Here is an 18,861-nt window from a genome sequence, read left to right as displayed (position 1 = left end):
GCAATGACGGCCTCAGCCGAAATAAATAAAACGATGAAGAGAGTAATTTACCGAGCGATGGGCCCACAAAGGAAGAAAAAAAAAACAGAGCGCTTGTAATGCACAATACTTTACATGTTGCACAAGCTTTTGCGCTCCTTCTTGCAACAAACCGAGCCCCCGGTCATCGCAACGCTTCCTGACATGTTTACATACAAATAAGATTTAGTTACCAGCAAAATAGTGTCCTCGCTGCTGCGCTTGTCAGTTTTGAAGCTTCGTCGCACTTTTTTCCTTCAAGGTTTGTGCTACAGCTCCGTGTTCAGCGAAAATTACGTCCACGGTAGCAGAACATGACCGAAGTGCCGGCGCCACTACATTTGCCAGCGCTGTGAAATTCCACATGTTAAAATGGGTCCAGTGCACAATATAGGGCGCATAGGCATCCAGAACATTAGTTGCAAGACGTGAGAGAGGCAGCATGCGCCGATGATCAAGAATTTGTAATTTTTAGACCGGCAGCAGAAACACCTTATTGTAAATGGGGCCATGACATGAAAACTAGAACTATTTCCAAGGTTCGTGTGGCGCGGCGTAGCCGAGCGGTTAGCGCCGTACGTTACGGAGCAAGTAGTTCGAGTCTTACAGCTTTTAACAATTTTTTTTTTTACAAATCGATTTTTTTAACCTTTTGTAATGTATTTCTGGTGCTTCGTTATTTTTAGTTTTTACTTTTTACCCGAGCGCAATATATCGACGCTCTCCTTGGTATGAGCGGCGCGTATGCCCCTTTTGTTAACGACGCCTGCAAATAGCACGTTGAAGGTCTTGTTGACGCAGTATATGTTGGTCAGATGTGCCATGATTTAGTGAACAATTGAATGATAATGCGTTTTTCCTTCGGTACTTAGCATATGTATGCTTTTCGTGGCGTACGCAGCTGCAGTCAAGCGGTCGGGTCGCAGTCGAAGCGGCAACGGCGGCGATATGTTGGCGCAGAAGTGTGAACGAAGGAAGCGGATTTCGCTCGCTCGTGTCTCCGAATGCTCAAATGGGAACCATCAAGGCGCATCTGCTGCTCCAAGCTCGTAATTCAGGCGCTGCAGGTTCAACCAAACTATCCGAGTGCGCACGAAATGCCCGAGTCGAAACATAACCAAAACTGAAGTGGGCACCTGTGGCGCCTCCAAGTATATTTTTGTATTTGCCTTGCAACGTTTACGTTGTATTTTCGCCGTCGTTTACGTATGATAAAAGCGTGTTATCATGTTTGAGAAAAAAGGTACTATCGCATTCAAACATACAACGTAATTCGCATTTGTCAGCCTCCGGGATTCCTAGCGCGTCACGTGATTTGTAGTTGCGAGCCTCGGCCGTTTGGCTGTGGTGGCGATACCTGTATTTCTGTTATTCTTCTTTACTACCCTATAACAGCTCTGTTTTCAGTAAAAGTGGTCTTTTTGTAATCAGGAACTGGCTATCTATCGATGCAAACCCACTTCCTTTCTCTCTTTAGTGACCCTTTAATATTTTAGTTTCCTATCATAGTAATTGTTTCTAAGCATGTATGTCTATTTTTGTTTGCATTTCATAACAAAAACGCTCACACGAGGGATGCATGACATTTTGACCGCGTAGGTTGGGAATTGATAAACCTGAGGACTGATTTTGTTTAAAATTTGTCTCATCAATTTATATACTCATTTCTATATATACTCATTTCTATATAATTGGCAAAAATTATAGTTTTGAATAAAACCATTCCAAAGATAATCAAATTTGCAACCATCTGTAAATTTTGATAAAAAAGCGGAATTGTTAGTTTTGGTTTCCAGGTATCAAAAATAATTACCGTTCTAGTGGTCGCCATTTTTTGCTTCTTAATTTTTAATTTTTATAATAACACGTTTTAGAATCACACGAGGTGTCAGAGACCCCGTTTCCTAACATGTTACCTTGGATAATCCGTGTACCAGGCCAGGGAATAAGTTGTGGTCATTTTGTTTCCGCTGAGAAATTCGGGATGCTTTTAGGCGGCACTAGGGGTCGAACCCTGTACCTCCGCGCACGAGGCGCATGCTGAAGCCGCAAGTCCTGTCCACCACTGCGTTAGCTCTTTGAGTTGAAAGTAGTAATGATGCGCCCTTCCTAACAATCTCCGTAGTGTTGTATCTACTCGTATCTATTCCGATGGTTTTTTTCTATACGATCATCATAAGCCGTACTATACCCGCTGCAGGGCTAAGGCCTCCTCCATTTTTCTCCTATTATCCCGGTCCTTTGCTAGGAGCATCCACTTGGACCATGCTAGCTCCTTTACCTCATCCACCCACGTTATTTTCTGACGCCCCCTGCTACTCTTTATTTTCATTGCAATCCACTTGGTAATTCTTAGAGGCAATCAGTTATCCTCTCTTCGCACTACATATCCTGGCCATGCCCATTTCTTCTTCTTGATTTCAAATCAGCCAAATCTTTATGTTTCATGTATATGTAAATACACAAAGGGCGGGGGCAAAAGGCGCCCATTGGTAACTTGACTTGCCTGCTAACCGACGAGAATGTCAGTAACTTTAGTTGTTTCTCTGACCCACTCTGCACGCTTCCTAACTCTTAACGTTACACCTACCATTTTTCATTCCATAGCCCTTTCCGTTGTCCTCAGCTTACGCAGAACCTTTTTATTTAGTCCCCACGTTTCAGGGCCAGCCCAATCCTGCATAAGCATGCGTAAGCGAGCTGTCAAACGCGCTGGCAGTTGGCGCGTGCACAGGTCACTTGAAATAACCAAGCATGATGGCGCTCTCAGCATCAGTTGGCAATTGCACTTGGTGGTGTGTAGACGTGTTTAGACAGCTCCACATCTCATGGGAAGGGAGACAGAACCAACTCTGCCTGTGTGAAAATGCCCGCAAGCGGGAATTTACCAGATAAGCTTCTGCCTCCCTAAGGACATGAATCAAAAAGAAAGGGCAAAACGGCACCTTGCTCGCCGCGAGCTTTCAAGGGCCTTGGTTCTTTGTTGCGTCGTTGTACCGAGCAGTTATTAACATTGGTGACATCATCACAGTCCTGTCTTCCTCCTCCTCCTTTATGGCCTCACTTCCATCCTCCTCCTACCTCCTAGTCCAAATGAGGAAGGAGCTTGGACTTTCCTCCATTAGCAACTCGACTAACTGATGGGCATTTCTTGAAAGAAACCAGTCAAAAGACGAAGGAGAAAGAGGAAGACGAGGCACACACATCGACTGGGCCGGTGTATCAATGAAAGGCTGCGTGAGCACCACAACTCTCTGAGCCTCACTGACGGAGCAAACCTGCCTCGCCATTGCCGGGAATGTGGCTGCTACCCGCTGTTTTCCAATGTTAGTATTGTTGGTAGAGGCAAGGGAAAGGTTGAGCGCGAAATTCTTGAAGCGTATCTCATCAGTATGCAAGCGGATAACTGTATCAGCACAGCTTCGATCTCCTTGGTGCAGAAGGAGCTTTGCTTCCTTTCGCAGCGGCGGTATAGATTACTGGCTTATCTCCGGAACTTGGGTGTGTTTGCTTTGGAGGATGAGTGGCGCATGCCCTGTTACCTTTCCTGGGAGACTGATCTGTTTTAAATAAACCACAGTTGTTAGTCCAGTCGATGTGTGTGCCCCGTCTTCCCCTTTGTCCTTCGTCTTTGACTGTTTTTTTTTTTTTTTTTTTTCAAGAACATGTACCAACTAACCCAAGTTTCAACTCTGTTGATGGGCAGTAGTGGGGTGCAGTACTAGTATCTTCAAGGCCGTCGCAGCGCTCAAGCGAAAGGACGCGGTCATGCTCTTCAGCTTTAATTATTCAGGCACGGATTAAGCGAGGCGGAAGCAGCATTGCGCGCAAATTGAGGCCACCCCACCACTGTAAACGAATGCTTGCAACAAAGGTGCCAGAGTGTTTAGCAGGCTCTACTGAAGTTTAATGGACTCGCTGCCTTACCAGGTCTGGCACGTCTAGCGCACTTACTTCTCTTGGTAGCTGCTAGCGGGGTGCGCTTCAGGAACAAGGTCCACTTGGCCTTTCTTTGCAACTTCTTTTCTTTCCTTTTCACTCTGACGCATACACCATAAGCGGCAGCCATCATATATGTTATGGAGGTCTGGACGACGTTCCGGCGCGCTCTTCTACCATGCACCGTATCACATGACCAGCTTTCTCAGTACGTCAGTGTTACGGCATTGCGACAGCTACAAGTTATGCTGGAAGACAAGGCCATATGACAGAGTCATATATGACATACATTGTTGCCCGCGCGGTGGGTCAGTGACTGACACTCGGCTACTGAACCTGGTTGGAATCCGACTGCAGCAGATGCATTTCGAAGGAGGCGAAAAGGAGAGGCGTCTAGGTGTTGTGAGATGTCAGTGCATGTTAAAAAATCCCAGATGGTCGAAAGCCCTCCACTATGGCACGTTTTTCACTCCTCCATTCCCACCTTTATTCCCTACCCTTACAGCGCGGTTCTATTCAGTTCCACGTATACACACTAATCCACCCCTCTAATGCGATAACTTTTAAGGCGCAAGCATGTTTAGGCCCATTGGCTACGGTAATGCTCGCACGAACTGAGTTTCCACCAGGAGTCGAACCACTGATCCTCTGATCCCAGCGCGCAGACCACTTGTGAAAAGCCGATCGTAATTATCTTTGTCTAGCGTGAATAGCAACGATGACAACGTCGATGCAGTGAGTGACAATGATAATGATGGTATCGACGACAATGACTGTACATTTATTTTATAATGATGATAGTACCGATATTGATAGTACTGCCAACCAAGATCCGTATAACTCGTGCTATGGTCTTTCCAGTTGTGATGTATGGATGCGAGAGTTGGACTGTGAAGAAGGCTGACCGCCGAAGAATTGACGCGTTTGAATTGTGGTGCTGGCGGAGACTCTTGAGAGTTCCTTGGACTGCTAGAAGATCAAATCAGTCGATATTGTCGACCATAAACCCTGACTGCTCATTGGAGGGTCAAATTCTAAAGTTAAAGCTCAGCTACTTCGGTCATCTGATGAGAAGAGAGGAGTCGCTGGAGAAAGATTTGATGTTTGAAAAGGTTGAGGGTCACCGGAGAAGGGGTAGGCAGCGAACGCGATGGTTAGATGGCATCCTCGAGGCGCTGCAGATGAAGTTATGTGATGTTAGGAAGATAGAGAGACCGGAAAGCGTGGCGTGATATGGTCCATAGGGTCACGAAGAGTCGGACGCGACTGAACGACTGAACTGAACTGATATTGATGGCGATGATAACAGTAGCGATGGCAGTGACGATGCAGTTAGTGAAAAGAGTCTTGTAAAGTGGCCGTCGCCATTTCCACTCGTAAACATACTTAAGCGCAGTCCTGTATTTTTTTTTTCAGTCCCGATCTTTAGAGCGCGTTACGGAAATAAAATTTTTAGCTGTGCCATTGCAGGTCTATTTCCGCTGGACACCACATATTTATCCCATGAAACGTACCACAGCGCAATGTATTCGAATGCTAAACAGGTTTCGTGTATTTCTACCACCGCGGATAAGGTGCCAGCTTTATCTCATGTAGTTTATCTTAGGCTGATCTATTGTCTACTTGTTTGGGGAGTCACATGCATAAATATATAGCAAAACAAATCTACTCAGTTTATAGAAAATTTATCGAGTTACGACGCCACGTCTTCCTACTTCCGGGAGAACCGAATGTTTCATGTATAAACATTATATTGTCGTCGTCTTCCAACATCACCGTAACGATATTACGGGAAACTGTCTAACGTAGCATTCTTGGGAACTGAAAGCCAATAAAACAACTAGGTTTTTTTTTTTTTTTTTTTTTTTCAAATACACGATTGATCAAACACAGTATGAGTTTGGACACAGAAATAAAGAAACAAGACGAACTATAGTATGCCGTGTTGAGCTGGCACATTCTAAACCTTTCGGTCTGTCGTTCCGAGTTGTTGGACATAATAATCTTTGTGTTTCTTTGCTTATCGTAAAGGGGCAAAAAGTTGGTTTCCGGTGAACACATAAAACGTTCTTTTCGGTGCTCGCTCGTTCGACAAATCCAGCATTCATTGATTTTCTTTAGTTTTACTGTTCATTCCTGTACATATGTTTGGTCTGTGTCTTCTGTTGCACTGCATTCTTCTGGGATATTTTTACGCGTTTTCGGTGTAACAAGGATTCCATGAGCGTTTAAATTAGGGGGTTCTGTAATACAAAAAATTATATCGGGAATATTGTTACGTTAGGAAATACATGCGCTGATATGCGCATAAGAAGGAGAAAGACGAATCTGAGTAGTTTGGGCGAAGACGACGACGTTCGAGCAGTGTCGGCTGGTGCCTGCAGGAAAGGCCTGCTCTGTGAAAGCCTTGTCTCCCGTCTCCGCTCTCTGAACCCTCAAGCTGAACTACCCCCGTAACATCTTGGTGGAGGTGCTTTCGATCCCCTTGCCACAGCTCCTCGTATTTCCGCGCCAGAAACCTGGATTTACGCAGTGGGCGCCATCTACCCGAGCTCACCCCACCGACTGCCACAGTAAGCATGGCATCCCAGGGCGCATCACCAGCTACGCAAACTCCACCTGCCCCCATGGTCTTAACCAAAATTCGCCATCCGCCAAGAAAGTGTCGGTGAGCTGCTGCAGGCGCTCCACTTATGGGGCGGCATTTCGTGGGGAAGGCAATGAGGCAGCAGGCGACGACAGTAGTGGTGATGACCCGGTATCTAAGTCGGAGTCAGTGCTGGCACCGTTGACATATCGCTTCATGTTTGACACATGCTCCGGGAAAATGTGGTGCACACCGCATGGTCGATGCTCGGGGAGGTCTTCGAGGCGGTATGTCACGGGGCCGAGCCGTCGGTAAGGGCCGCGGTATCGGGGCATGAGCTTCGTGGCACGGCCAGTCGCGCGGATGGTGCGGCCAACGAGGACCAAGTCACCGGACCGGAAGGAGGGAAGTGGTGGTGCTGCCGCATTGGCCACTTGCACACGCGCATGAGCCGTGAGAAGGTTGCTCTGAGCGTCGAGGCGGGCGTAATGAAGTCGTTGGGCGGAGTCAGTTGGTGACGCAGTCTGATGGGGAAGGCCCAACTGTGCGTCGAAAGGGATGGAGGGTGTTCTGCTATAGACGACTGAGAACGGAGTGACATGCGTTGTTTCTTGCCTCGCAGTGTTGAGTGCAAAAGCTGCCGCAGAAACAAAACGATCCCAGTTTCTGTGGGACGGAGCCACGTAGGAGGCGAGTATATCCGTGAGGGTGCGGTTAACACGCTCCACGAGGCCATTGCACTGGGGATGACTGACGGATGTAGTGGAATGCGCAATGCCGAAGGAGCGGAGGGCTCGCTCAAATTCATGGGACATAAAGCAGCACCCACGGTCCGTGATGAGGCGTCGGGGCACCCCATGCCGAAGAACGAGATGCTGTTCCACAAACAAAACGCCATGAGCCGAAGAGGTGTCTGGAACAAGCAGTGCTTTGACCCACTTGGAAAAGTCGATCGCAACCAGAATATACCTGTTTCCGGCGGGCGTCTTCGGGAATGGGCCCAAATGGTCCAGTCCAACCAGTTCGAAAGGTGAACTCGGCGGCGAAAAAGCCTGCGGGGGTGGCTTGGTTATTCGTGCAGACGATTTCCGGTATTGGCACGTCTGGCAGGACGCAACCTGTTCCTTGACGTCTCTGGACATATTAGGCCACCGAAAGCGCTCCGACACTCGTGCGTAGGTCTTGCCGCGACCAAGGTGACCAGCTGTGGGAGCGTCGTGTAGCCCACGCAAGACTTGCGACCGCAGTGTTGCTGGCACCACGCAACCACACGGGTGGTCGACCACGGAGCCGCCTCACATGCTGTATTGTTTTTGCATGTGTATGTAAGTGTTTGTGTTCGAGTTGTGCTTAGTGCTCATTCAGGCGGATTGATTTGGCCTTTTGCCTTCTGCACCATGAGCCTCTGCTGTATGGATTCCTTGAGTACAAGGAAGTGTGACAGATGCTGCGCCTTTCTTCTCAAAACAGTTAAAATGTACATGTTTTGTTAGTCTTCGTGAATGTTCTTGGTTTGACCTCGGTCTAGTTTCAAGGTCATTGAGTAGGAGGCGAGCGAAATTGTGGGCTGTGCTTGGAGTAGTAGAGCTGTAGAGCTAAAGATTCCCCTGTGCTTTCTTTCGGGTCAGTGGCTGTGGCTTCCTTCGTTTTTATCTTCTAACGAGCCCCCAAGTTTCCCCAGTTTTGTTTGCTCATTCACTTTATCTACGCACACGTGTTCTTAAACCGCTGTGTTTGCTCCTACGTGTTCCCTTTTTTTCAAAAGTGATGTTTCTGTTCGCGTAAACGATTGTCTCATCGTTTTCTTGCTTTGCACTCGATTACAGTAGAGTACCACTTGAACGAACATTGCTTAAACGAAGCATTGAACGTTATTACCCCCGTCCTCTCTCTTTAGAGGGCTCTTTAGACGCCAAGAGTGAGGTGGGGGGGTACAAGTGACACTGGACTTGTCGCGATCTATTTTTGTACTCTGGTTAGCATGTCAGTCCGCTGCAGTGTTTTCTTTTTTTTCTTCGAAGTTGTAAGCATGGCTAGTGCTGCACTGACATAGTTACGGTTCGGTTTGGTTTATGAGGTTTAAGTCCCCAAAGCAACCCAGGCTTTGAGAAACGCCGTATTGGAGGGCTCCAGAAATTTCGACCACCTGGAGATCTTTAACGTGCACTTAAATCGCACAGCACACGGGCGCCTAGTTTTTTGCTCACATCGAAAAACGGCCGCGATTCGGTCCAGCATCCTTGGTCATAGCAGTCGAGCTCCCTAACCACTGAGCCACCGCGGCGGGGCTGACATAGTTATGCACCATGCTTGAGGCCCCATATGGTATAGATGCGTGGTTCGGATGTTTCGGAACGTAAGTAATGCTTTGATGCAAATAGCGGGGGTACAAAAGGGAGTCCTCTTGCGTTTGTCCTGCTACTAAGGTCGGCGTTGTTATTTGCGGAGACTTTTTATACTTTGCCGCTCATTTCGTTTGTTGTTGTTTTCTACCAGGTCCTGACGGACTACGACTCGTCGGCGAGCATGGTTCGCTGTTACGCCATGCGTGACTTCGACAAAGGTGAAGAGGTACGACTGCCCGACTTCTTTTGGTTGGTTGGTTGGTTGGTTCATAGGAAGGGAAAGGCGCAGTATCTGTCACACTTGCTCTGTGGACACCTGAACCGCGCCGTAAGGGAAGGGATGAAGGTGGGAGTGAAAGTGGATAGAGAGAAAGGGGGGCCGTAGTGGAGGGCTACGGAGTAATTTCGACCACCTGGGGATCTTTAACGTGCGCTGACATCGCACAGCACACGGACGCCACTTCGTTTCGCCTCCATCGAAACGCAGCCGCCGAGGCCGGGATTCGATCCCGGGAACTCCGGCACAGTAGTCGGGCGTCTTACCACTGCACCACCCCGGCGGGGCCCCGACTTCTTTTCTTTTAGCTTTTACGGCACCTTCTGCTGTGTAGATTCCTGGGATATGTTGGCCCGTAGCAGGAGTACCAGATGTAAGACTGAACGGTGACATCGGCAATATGCGGTCTCACGGTAGCTGCCCCATCAGGGCCAGGATCAGCCACCCTTCACCACCTTCATCCCCAGCTTCGCTCATATTACTAGGTTCAAGCCATGCTTAAGCCCCGCAATGTTTTTGCATCTCATTACATTGCACCATAGTAATCAATAGGTCCTCAGATTATCCCTGGGGCCTTTGGAGTTTTCTGATGTTATCAAAAACGCGCACATCGGTTTTCCATAGCAGTCTTTAATTGGTGCGAGCTCAGGAGAAACGTTAAGGCCATGTTCTCACTACGCGTCGAATGATTAGCCTATTACTGGGAATATATTCATAGCAGGATCGTACAGTATTGCGTACTTTAAGATCGATGGCTGCATGACTTCAGATTTTGCGTTGTGGGTGCGGATGGTGAGCTTAACATTAGACGAAAATTTTGTCACAAGGCCGTCAAGTCACGGCGACACATTGATGCAATGGAATTGCAAGAGTCGACACGCAGATGCACCTGTAGGTAAGCACGCCACACCGTCAGGCAGTGGCGCTGAGATTTCGCCAGTCACGTGTGTGAACCGTGACTTCGCATTCGTTCGTGGTAACGTGACGCTTTTGTGTCACAGGGCATTCGGGAATATACTAACTTCTTTGCAACGTGTCGTGTAAAGGATGACTAAAATGAGCGTCACCTTGCCACGGTCACCGATGTCGCTCTGAGACAACAAAAGGGCGGTGGTGGAGGCGGATATGTGTTTTACGGCTTGAGATGTTTTGCGGAGCGTATCTTGAGCCGTCGCGTGTCTGAAGTCCGTCCAAAGCCACCGGTCGAACAGACCCAGAGAGAACGAAGATAAGTTAACGAAGAGAGCAACAACGCTTTGGCCCCCCGCATCGTCACTACTGGCGGAAAATGAAAGTGGAGCGAAGAGAGAAGCATTCATGATCAAGGCTAGACAGAGCTAGTTTTTTGCACTAATTTCATGTGAACTCTAGCTGGATAAATACAGTCACTTGATTAACCAAGCTAAGCTTGGTTTGTGTTCGGTGAGAGCGTCAGCTCTGCGTGTGTATTCGTTCCGTGATTAGGAGCATGATTTGATGAAGGTAAAATTGTAAGGACCAGGCTTTGAAAGAGCACTGAACACGGTTAAAAGGGAGGAGGGGGATCAGTTTGTAACTCGAGCCACCGTTTCGACAAGTGGACTTTTCTTCGTCTGGGCAGGCTTGTCAAAACGTTGGCTCGACTTGCGAACTGGGGCTTCCCACTGTATCCTTGTTCAGTGCAGTTTTTATACCGTGTAGTCATCTTTCTCTCCTTCTACCCAAGACCAGCCTTTGTTACACGTAGCTAAGCCCATTACACAGAAATGTTTTCTAACAACGGCTTATACAGATTATTTAACTACTTCGTTGCTAGTTTAGCTAATTTTGTCTTTCTAGGTGCGAATCACGTGCGTAACTTTCTCACGCATTTTTTATTCGGTCCCGGAAGGACAATTGCCTTTTTCTTTGGTGCCAACACTCCAAGATGCATATGAAAATATCCCTGTATGGGCGTTAGAGATGCATCTTGAGAGTACCGCGGTCTTGACGCTGCTGTAACATGAAGCTATACGTCTTCTTCAGAACGGCCAGAGGAGCGCCCGGATCTTAATTGATGTTTTCTTTGTTCGCTGCTCGTTTTTCAGGTGACCATCTTTTACGGCAAACGGACAAATGCGGAGTTCTTCATCCACAACGGGTTCGTCTATGAGGATAATCGATACGACGCCGTTGACATCAAGCTCGGTGAGACCTACTATTCTGCACAGTTTCTGCCAGGCATCGTCGCGTCTCGCGTTAATTGCCTTTCCAGCTTTGCACCGTCCTCTGTGAACTCTTAAAAACCGTGTGTACGAACCAGGGAGCTAGCGACAAGGCGGAACTGCGAGGGCCGTCGTGTCTCGTTCAGACGAGGCGTGCATGCTGATTGATTGATTGATTTATAGGAAGGGAAATGCGCGGTAACTGTCTCACTTCTTTTCTGTGGACACCTCAACCTCGCCGTAAGGGAAGGGAGGGAGGTGGGAGTGAAAGTGGAAAGAGAGAAAGAGGAGCCGTAGTGGAGGGCTACGGAGTAATTTCGACCACCTGGGGATCTTTAACGTACGCTGACATCGCGCAGCACACGGACGCCTCTTCGTTTCGCCTCCATCGAAGCGCAGCCGCCGAGGTCGGGTTCGAACCCGGGTACTCCGGCACAGTAGTCGGGCGTCTTACCACTGCACCACCCTGGCGGGGCGAGGCGCGCATGCTGCTTTGAGGATGTGCTCTCGTTTGATGCGCGTCTGTGCATTGCGGCATAATCAAACATACCTAATCTGCAACCTCTATCTGGTTTTAAGTGAGCAAATATTTGAGCTTTTTTTTTTTTTGGTCGTGTGCGGATTTTGCGTCGTCCACTGAAACGCCTGTACGGGGATGATTCTTGGCAAAACACTTCCGTAATCTGCTTTGTAATCTGCCTATGGATGAGCAAACGAGTGGGCTTTTTTTGTTTTGTTTTGCCCCAAGGGATTTTATGCCGACCGCTGAAGTGCCGTTGCAATGTGTATTGAGCGCGTACCTGGCTCGACACATACGCATCTCGCTCAGAAATGCACTTGTCTGTAGCCCGCTGCAAACCTTGTTAAGCTCCCCATTGCCGGCGTTGTTTCTTCTCCTTCTCTTTTAACATTACGGCGCGAGCTCAGCTTTATTGGCGCCAATATAAGTACTTTGGAAAAAACGGAAAGCGTGACAACGGTGCAACAAGACTTAGCGCTCACGTAGAACGTGAAGACGACGGGCTTACAAAACTGGGAAGCACTCCACCTAATAGCAATAACTGAGAAGAAACTTCCATGCAAGACGAGAACTTCGCAATCAGCACCCTTTTAGACGAGCTAACTTCGTACCATTCCCGGGAGCACTATCGCAGACAGCCCCGCCGGGGTGGCGCAGTGGTTACGGCGCTCGACTACTGTTCCGAAGGATGCGGGATCGAATCACGGCCTCGGCGGCCGCTTTTCGATGGAGGCGAAAAGCAAGGCGCCCGTGTGCTGTGCGATGTCAGTGCACGTTAAAGAACCCCAGGTGGTCGAAATTTCCGAAGTCTTCCACTACGGCGTCTCTCATAGCCTGAGTCGCTTTGGGACGTTAAACCCCACCAAACCAAACCAAACCAAACTATCGCAGACAGCGTGACGTCAACGATATGAAAGTGCTTCGTTGCCTCATGCGGCGCCTTCGCAAGCAACCAGCAAGGCCTGCAGTTTCACCAATGGCGATGGAAGATTAAAAGTCGACGCAACAGGAATGTTGTAAAATTAAAAAGAAAATTGAGTGTTTTATTAAAATAGCTTACCTCTTTTATAAAACAATGTAAAGCATACTTATTATTCTTGTGTTGGTGCATAGCTTTTGAATTTGTAGTTTTATAATTCCTTTATTTGAATCTTTGGCCCCGCGACCTGTAACTGTGCTGCAATAGCGCTAAACTGCTTTTGGGCCCAGCCTTCGCCACTAGTTTACTTCCGCCATGAGGCACGTTGCGGGGGAAGAGAAAAGTTATAAGCCGGAAACAGCCGGTCGGGTTTTGGAAATGTGAAGAGCCTGATTGGTTAATCGCAGCGGAAATACCCGGGTGACGAGCGGATAATTTTTGGAAGGCAGAATCTAGCGAAGCGTGCGTGCACACTTCACGCGACGGCAGCGCTCGCTGGCGGCGTAGCTTGATCTTTTAGCGCGAAAATTTGTATGTATGAAGCTATGGCTGCAGGCTCGAGCACGCGCGCGCGTCGGCGCCAGACCTGTCGTCATGTAGCTGAGCGTTTACCCGGAGTTTGCTAGGCCACACTTTCAGAACATTGCGCTCACGTAACAGTTCCGCCGGGCGGGCTGTGCTTGCGTCACTGACGCCCTATTCTTTCGTGAGGCGTGAAAAAAATTAATGGCTGAGAAAAAGGCGCGGGTTTGCACCGACGCCCACGTTTCACTTCCGTTTGGCGCCACCTGGCGCTGCTCAGCTGGTTTGTTTCCTCTTTGGGAAAATGGAGCGAATCGGTTCTGGTTGCTTGGTTTGGTACGGTGCAGAGTGGTTTAACGTCTCAAAGCGACTCGGGCTACGATGAACAACGTAGTGGAGGGCTTAAGAAAGTTTGACCACCTGGGGTTCTTTAACGTACGCTGACACGGCCTCCATCGAAAAACGGTTGCTGCGGCCGGAAATCGATTCCACGTCCTTGGGTTGAGCAGCCGAGCATTCTAACTACTTCTGACCAATTCGGAAGTTCTGATCAGCAGAATATTCCTTGACCGGGAAATGAACGAGTATCGACCACGAACACGCTGTCGTCGTCCTTCTTCTCTGCCATTTATTTGCTCGTGTAGTGACAAGGCTGGCAGGGCATTGTGTAACTTGTGGTCATAAAACTGGGTGCACTGCTCGCGCACGACACGCGAACGCGAGTCGTCCCTGGCATTCGTTCAGAAAGCCCGGTTCGAGGAATCCGTGCACGACAAGCCCCATTGGACGGAATTCCGTCGGCGACCGTTCTTGAGACCGACAGGAGGTCCCAAGAAGATGGCGTCTCAGCAGGTGTCGTCTAGCCACTGAAGCAGCGAATGGGACGACGCCTTGCACAACAGATACATAACCCTGTGGAATGGAGCACCCGGTAGAACTGGCGAAGGCCCCTGGATCCCCAGCCCTGAAGGGCAAAGAGCAACCGCTTTCTTCCCCACTCCCATGCATCCTCCGTAATTTTTCACTGGTATAGCCCATGAACCCCGCTACGCCACGTGATAAAACAAAGCATCGTCTGCTTGCTCCGAGTCTCCGTGCTTAGACTCAAGACAAACGATCTATACTACGCTACAGAAGAATCGGCCCGCGCTGTTTGGGGAACAGACTTTTCAAATTGGGCGGCCGCGTCCGTTATCAGCCCTTAATGCATGCCAGAAGCTGAGGCTTCTGTGAGCTTTAACTAGGTGCGTCAGGTTACTACATCTGCACCGTAGTCACGTCCTTAAATGGAGCGCGCGTTGCACACTTCAGCGCTCTTCTTCACATACTCCTGCTCTTTCCTACAAATGCACATTACCAACCGGAACGCTGTTCTGATTAAACTTCCCGCTTGTCACCTTTTTTTCTTAATCTCTCCACGTGTGGCAAAGTGTGAGACGTAGACTTATTTCTGGCCACTTTTGAGCGCGAGTGTGTTAGGTTAAGAATATTTGTTTTTGGACTTAATCGAGTGATGCTTTTTTAAAGGCGAAAGCGTTGCTTGGCTATGTAAAATGTGTCCGCAAAAAGCGGAAGTAGATAGATAGATGGATTTATTGAAAGGAAAAGGCAGAGAGGTCGGCCGGAATAATTCAAATTTGGCCTGCTACACTGCACTGGGAAAGGGGAAGGAGAGAAGAAAGAAGATCGTGATGGGTGACGATGTGGGAGAGGGCACATGAAATACATATCTACAGGTAAAATGTAACGTGTGATAGGACGCCACATTAAGGTGCAACTGTATAGTCATCAACACGTTTGTAACGACAAGTGGTGTACAAATGTAATGTCATGCCTAGTCATGTGATGTGTTATTATATTTTAGTAATGAGTCAGCCATTTGTTACTGAGTCTTTACATTCAAGAGTGCTCAGTCATGACACTAAAATTGAGCCATGACGCACCATGGCTAGTGTCATCATGACTAAAAATAAAGTGCTGAGTCATAACATTCTAGGAGCTACTAAAGAGCAGCCAACGCGCATGCTTTCGCATTTCTCCCATGCAGATCTCTGCAGTGTTCTCGAAGTTTTCACAACGGTGCGTACGCGCAGAATTTTGTCGCCTCGAAGATTGCTGTCCTGTGTGCGTGCAAACGAATGCTTCCGTTCAAGCGGGTCCGCAATAACAGTTTAGTGCGTCTGTCTGCGTGTCCAATTCAGTAGAAGCAGACGTCTTTCACGGAATTGCCTCGGGCTTCGTCGCCACGCGGTTGTTTGCGAACCTAATGAAAACAGGGAAAAGAAACGCGAAAGAGAGAGCGCCGATAGAAAATAGAGAGAGAGAGCAGAACTTTTTATTTATTCCAGCGGATGAAGAGGCTCCGGCCCTCCGTACACGACCGATACGTACAGAAACGTTTTTATTTTATATCTGCTAACCGCCGATATAAAATAAAAACGTTTCTGTACGTATCGGTCGTGTAGGGAGCGGATGAATTGAGTGTGAGTGAAAAACTTTATTAAGCTCTAGATTGGCTTGTCTTCTGCGGTTTTCAGATGGCTTCGTCCATCTTCTAAGGCAAAGGTCGGTTGCCCTTAGTCCAGGGCTGCTCTGGATGCTGCTGCCAGTTGTGCTCGCAGAATCAGACCTTCTTGGTCGACTCGGCGATCGCTCGAGAGCACTCCCTCCCATTGCTCCGCACTCGGGTTTGTTATAACGGGTACCACGCTTATCCTCTGGCATGCCCACGTTATGTGGTACAGCGTGGGTGGTTCTTGGCACCAAGGGCATTTGTCAGTGTACTGTGTGGGATACATTTTGTTGAGTACGGGTAGGTTCGGGTACGAGCCCGCTTGTATCTGCCTCCACGCGACTGAGTCCTCTCTGCTGAGGGAGTTGTGTGGTGATGGGTACCGCTTTCTGCAGCCCTTGTAATGGTTTAGTACCGCCGAATAATCTTGGGGTACAGGTTCGTTCCCCTCGAGGTCGCCTACGTTGGATGCTCGGTAATAAGTGTACCCTCGAGCTATCCTGTCCGCCTCTTGGTTCCCTGTTACTCCCGCGTTTGCCGGCGTCCATACTATTGTATGCTTGATCGGTTCTTCGTTTGGTTGTCGTTGTGTTATGTGGCCCCCAGCGCGGAGTATGCGGAGCGCTCTGTGCCCAAGCAACGTGGAACTTACCGCAGGTCGTTCCCTAGTTTGAGGAGAAATTGTTTGGTGTACGAAACGTAGTCTTTATGGGCATAGTTGGTAGGGCAAGTTCTGAAGACCTGCCTTTGAAAAGACTGCAGGACATAACTGAAGTCCAATGGATTCCGAATGGTGGGCGCACGAAAACTTGGCATGTCAGGCGCGGGAAGGTAGTGTATATCACAGGCGCCCTCATTCGTTACGCGCGGCGGCTTCGTCGAGCGTTACTTGCTCATAGGTCATAGATTCTGCACGGCCATATTCATTGAACTCCCATAAATCGGCTCCACTGCGTTCAACGCCACCCTCTCGTTGCTCCGCGCTGCACGCGAGGCAGACAACCACAAAGCGTATTTCTAATCCAATCCTTAGACCCTCTGGTACTAAGTGGACGAATGACATGTCAAATACATTTGAGCTAACACTAACGCCAACCAAAAACATTTATATAACTCAACGCTAAGAGCGGGAGCCTGCTCCGGTTCCTCACGGAAAATCATTTACATGAGTTTATATAATATGCCTTATGGCAAGTTTGCGTACAAAAAAAAAAAAAAAAAGAAAAAACTCAACTTTCCGGGACCAGCTCGGTCCCTTCCTCAGGGGCGACTGAAATCTGAGCCCGCAGTAGCAGGTAGCGTCTTTCTCTTCCCCTTTCCCAATACGTGGCGAAGTCCATCAGTGTACACGGAGGTTAGCGGAGGCGAAGGCCTCTGCCTTCTACTGCGGGCTCAGATTTCGGCCAACCCTGGCGAAGGGGCGAAGTTGGTCTTGAAACGCTGGGTTGGTATAAATGATTTTGGTTGGCGTTAGTGTTTTCTCAAACTTTTGTTTAAATAACACAACCAGGCGGATTTAATAATAATAATAATAATAGGTTCACAGGAAGGGTAAGGCGCTGTATCTGTCACACTTGCTCTGTGGACACCTGAACCGCGCCGTAAGGGAATGGAGGAACGTGGGAGTGAAAGGGAAAAAAAGAGAGAAAGAGGAGCCGTAGTGGAGGGCTACGGAGTAATTTCGACCACCTGGAGATCTTTAACGTGCGCTGGCATCGCACAGCACACGGACGCCACTTCGTTTCGCCTCCATCGAAACGCAGCCGCCGTGGTCGGGTTCGAACCCGGGAACTTCGGCACAGTGGTCGGGCGTCTTACCACTGCACCACCCCGGCGGTGCAGGCGGATTTCCGCCGAAAATGTTCTCGTTCATGTGGCAAGCATGTTAACGCGAAAGCGTTACTTCGCTATGTTCACATATTTCTCTCCGCAGACCATATCCGCATACCGTGTCCGCAGACCGCGTCCGCAAAATCGTGTCCGCAACAGTTGCGGTTAATTGGGAAGTAAAGGTTAATGAGTGGTTTCAATCGATAGAGGCTGACGTAATGTTGCTGCAGAAAAATAATTAGATCATTAAGTTAATTAAGTAATTAATTAGAATAACTGGTGCGCAGGAAAGGAAAGGCGCGGTATCTGCCACGCTTTTTTTTTGTGGACTCCTGAACCGCGCCGTAAGGGAAGGGAGGGAGGTGGGAGTGAAAACGGAAAGAGAGAAACGGGTGCCGGTAGTGGATATGACGTCAAGGATGTGACGTCACGCAGCCGGAAGTAAAGCCGAAAAAAAAAAGGGCATAGGAAGGAATTGGCGTGCAATTTGAAAGTACCAAAGACTAAAGGGGGTAAACAAGCAGTGAATTAATGTGAGGTAGAGGATGTGACGTCACTGAACTGCAAGTAGAGCCGAAAAAGGGCATAGGAAGGGATGGCCACGCAATTTGAAAGTACCAGACTAAAATGGGCAAACAAGAAGTGAATTAAGCTACTAGAAGCAACCAATAGCAGCATCCGTTCTTTCGCATTACTTCAATGTGATTCTGCAGTTCTGTTTAATTTTTGAAAACAAACATTTTGTAAATTTCCAAAGTGTATAATGCAAGCAAGATATCACGGAGGGTGCTTGAGACTATTTAGTTGCTGTGAATATTGAAGCATTTCCTCATCGTGAGTTCTGTTTTTAAGTTCATCGACAGGGCGACATATAAAGTGCGCTCTTTCTTGTGCCGTATAAGTGTGCGTTGCGTAGCCTCCTGCACACGCATCCTGCATCGTGCCACACGTGTATTTGTTCCGCTTTCCGTAGTCCCACTCGCTGCTGCGGTGGCACGACAATGGCTGGCGCCACAGTTGCGATGGCAACTGTAGCTACGCCTGATATGGATCGAGGCTCGATGGATATCGCGTCTTTATTAGTTACATCATACTGCACCTTTGCGTATTTGGTACGTAATTGCGACAATTGATTTTAGACTCGGCATCACTTTACGTCCCGTCACGTGACTTTCTGTACCGCTACTTCCGGCGACATGCTCTTCGTTG

General features: G+C 48.5%; 1 protein-coding gene across 1 annotated transcript in view; it reads left to right on the top strand.

Moving 5' to 3' along the window:
- Positions 1–18,861, top strand: part of Setd3 (SET domain containing 3) — a 110,147-nt gene that overhangs the window by 81,480 nt on the left and 9,806 nt on the right. The window contains exons 10-11 of the mRNA XM_084583147.1: positions 9,041–9,115; positions 11,233–11,332. Coding sequence (XP_084439273.1) covers positions 9,041–9,115; positions 11,233–11,332 — 175 coding nt within the window. The remainder of the gene's footprint in view (positions 1–9,040; positions 9,116–11,232; positions 11,333–18,861) is intronic.

The sequence above is a fragment of the Amblyomma maculatum genome, chromosome 11 (assembly GCF_055883805.1).
Source record: "Amblyomma maculatum isolate TAMU_Amacu chromosome 11, ASM5588380v1, whole genome shotgun sequence".
Classification (NCBI taxonomy): Eukaryota; Metazoa; Arthropoda; class Arachnida; order Ixodida; family Ixodidae; genus Amblyomma; species Amblyomma maculatum.
The sequence above is the reverse complement of the archived record's forward strand: the minus strand, read 5'-3'. Positions and strand labels throughout refer to the sequence as shown.